We start from the raw sequence: 3,048 nt of genomic DNA, 5'->3' as shown, positions 1-3,048 counted from the left end.
CGGTCGCCAAGTACTTTGGCGTTTCTGTGCACCTCGGACCTGCCCATCAAGCGTGCAGCCGGCTGAACTGGTGAAAATCTCCGAAAGTGCCGTTACATCGAAGTCTTCGACGAACCTTTCGCAAAAACCAGTGCGTGTCAAGCCTTCTTTACCCCCTTGGTGCTCTTCCGTGGGGAGGGGCTGTTGCGTTTGCGCACCGCTTATCATCCGGCGCCCAAGGGCGCGATCTTGCAAGCGTTCTAAAATGGAACGGAGGCGTTCCGTTCCATCGAGCCGCACACGATTGGTCAATTTGAATCGTCACGAACGACATGACGTCAATTGTGACGTGAACCGTGACGTCTTGCTGCTGTCAATCATTCCGTGTCGTCTGCTAACGGACGAACGCAACGGAACGGTTGCCGAGTCCGTCCGTTTCGATAGAACGGATTAGAACGGCTACCAGACGACTTGGATTGGATTAAAACGTAGGCGATTGGGACAGTTATCCTCTTTTGTATCCGGTTCAATCCAAATCGGCAGTCCCAACAGTTGGAGAAAATGGCGTTTCCTTTCTCTGCCGTGTGTTTTCGTGTCGCCTGTGTGGCTGCTGCAGTCGCGCAGAGACGACGACCCGAGGTAGATGATGCATTTGAAGAGCTGACGGAGGAAGAGTTCCGGCAGTATTTTCGTCTTTCCAAACGAACAGTGCGTACCTTGTGCGACGAGCTTGACCCCATCATTGGATGCCAGCGAGCCAGTGGCCTTTCCACAGAAAGGAAGGTGTTGTGCGCGCTGCGATTCTTCGGCACCGGAAGCTTCCAGAGGAGCGTTGGTCGCGAGGAGCAAATAGGCATGGCGCAGTCGGCCGTGAGCAACACCATCCACGAGGTGACGGAGGCCATCATTTCCGTGTCTGCCCGGAAAACGTTGGTGGACTTTTCATTGACACCGGCTGCCAAGGATGAGGCAAAGGCGGCGTTTGCGCGACGCGGTGCCATTCCAGGCGTGCTAGCGTGCGTCGACGGCACGCTGATCGCCATTATGAAGCCAGAGGGACTCAGCCCGGCCGACACGGCGAGCTTCATGTCGAGGAAGGGTTATTACGCCCTAAACGTCACGGTCGTAAGTACCGTTGGAAGGTTTACTTCAAACTGTAGGTGCCAATTTTACTCGCCCTTTAATTGTTCAGTTTAATGTCCAAGCTTGCATAACTAGTAATGTAACAGTTAAAAGAGGATACGCGGGGAGCTGTGTACGAGCTCGTTGAAGTCCGAGATGTCAGCGGTAATGATGAGTGCCATGTGTTCGCGTGCATGAGCCGTTTGCTGTTCCAAAATTGTGTTTTCGTTCTGGCGTGCATACACAATGGAGTTGTGAATTTTGGAGGTATTAAGGAAAATGGGCAGCAGTCGTAGCAGAAATCGATACAGGAAGATACGATGGAAGCATTTTGAACACGGAAGTATTTGCACCCATTGCACCTGCTGGCTTTGGCGTGCATGGGTGTTGTTGCGCAATATTGTGCCTCAAGTTTTTATTTAGCGATCAATTAGTGCAAACCATAGGCGTGCACACGAGGGGGGGGGGCGCATTGCCTCCCCCCCCCTATTACAGAACCCTCTCCACGCCTATGACTAAAACAGTGTAGCGGCTTGTACCAGCGTACATGCATGTATTGTTTTCTGCATATGAATGGCAAAAAGGGATTTCGAGCATATCTGCAGTGCTATTTTATATTGGTCCCCATTGCAGGTGTGCAACGCAGAACTTCGCATTCTTGTTGTTGATCCCCGGTTCCCTGGTTCGTGCCGCGAGTCTTGGGTGTGGCAGCACAATCTACTGCGCGCACGCCTAGCCGCACAACTGCAGCCTGGCGAGTATCTGCTTGGTAAGTATTCGTAATGCGTACCCCTAACTAGGGCAGAGCACTCAGCTGTCATTTTTCTGTCACAGGAGACTCGGGATATCCCCTCGAGCCGTGGCTGCTTGTACCTGTACCTGGCAGTCATGCCGGCACCACCTCCGAAGGCTGCTACAACCGGGAGCACGCATCCATGCGCACTGTTGTGGAGAGATGTATCGGGGTGTTGAAAAGCAAGTTCCACTGCTTGCAGCACTTTCGGACACTGCTATACAGCCCCGATAGAGCAGCGCGAATCATTTACGCATGCGTTGCTCTCCATAACATTGCCTTGGACGCGGGCGACTGATCATTGGACGATTATAATGGGGAAGTGCCACCAGCTGAGGAGCCAGAGGAGCCTGGAGACAGCCAGGTACTGGCACCGCTCGACGTGTTCCTCAGAGGAAGGCAGCAGCGCAGCGCCGTTGTCAACCTTTTCTGATGAACACTGGAACAGTGAGTTTTCATAATACATATTTATTGATACAAATTGCAGTGCCCCTAGGCTATCCCATGGCAGTGTTTGTACAGTGGAAAATATATTAAAGAATTTGTATACACATCAAGTGCACCTCCATACGGATGGCCAGTGTTCCTAATCCACAGATCCGACAGATTATGATAATTTAAACACAAACGAAGTAAAATTATACAAAGAATCCTTTAAACAGAATGCCACAGCCGCGGACTTTGAAACATTTGTACCCTCTTCACTGTGCAAGAGTCTCCAAGGCTGCCACTTATTAACAGTAGTACTCGTGAAGCAGTCGTAAGGTCATGCGTTATGCCCCTTTATCTGTGAAGAACTGCATTTGCTGCTGCTCCCAAGCTAGCGTTGTGTGCAATATGCACATAACAAAATGCTTCTTTCATCGTCAAACATTATAAATACGATGCTACAGTTGTAAAGGCGATTATTAGGCACCAGCCTTTTGGACCGACCGTTAGTTCAAGGCCCGAGCTCTCAGCACGAGCGGTGTTTCTTGAGGAGAGCGCAGGAGGGATCGACCCACTAGAAAGGGCTGGAGAACGTGACTCACTATGACATTCGTATCCTTAGCTACACAGCAGCTGGTATGTGTTGTGTGCATCCTATGATATGCAACTTGCTGTACATGTAGATGCAGCAGTTGTTACTTTCGACTCATGTGGTTGTTTTGCCA

At 50.9% G+C, this 3,048-nt stretch overlaps 1 protein-coding gene across 1 annotated transcript; it reads left to right on the top strand.

Moving 5' to 3' along the window:
• Positions 1 to 509: 509 nt before the first annotated feature.
• LOC125939791 (putative nuclease HARBI1) lies at positions 510 to 2,192 on the top strand. Its single transcript, XM_049655230.1, has 3 exons — positions 510 to 1,104; positions 1,735 to 1,870; positions 1,936 to 2,192. Exons 1-3 carry the CDS (start codon positions 541 to 543, stop codon positions 2,190 to 2,192), a joined length of 957 nt encoding a protein of 318 aa, XP_049511187.1. The 5' UTR covers positions 510 to 540.
• The last annotated feature ends 856 nt before the right edge of the window (positions 2,193 to 3,048 follow it).

The sequence above is a fragment of the Dermacentor silvarum genome, chromosome 9, assembly GCF_013339745.2.
Source record: "Dermacentor silvarum isolate Dsil-2018 chromosome 9, BIME_Dsil_1.4, whole genome shotgun sequence".
Lineage (NCBI taxonomy): Eukaryota > Metazoa > Arthropoda > Arachnida > Ixodida > Ixodidae > Dermacentor > Dermacentor silvarum.
Note: the sequence above shows the minus strand (reverse complement) of the source record. Positions and strands in the feature narration are given on the sequence as shown.

Excerpts from the sequence above, each read along its gene's own strand:
- LOC125939791 (XM_049655230.1), top strand. The coding sequence starts at position 541 with ATGGCGTTTCCTTTCTCTGCCGTGTGTTTTCGTGTCGCCTGTGTGGCT. Across the intron at positions 1,105-1,734 it reads ACGCCCTAAACGTCACGGTC|GTGTGCAACGCAGAACTTCG; the intron begins GTAAGTACCGTT and ends TCCCCATTGCAG. Across the intron at positions 1,871-1,935 it reads GCCTGGCGAGTATCTGCTTG|GAGACTCGGGATATCCCCTC; the intron begins GTAAGTATTCGT and ends TTTCTGTCACAG.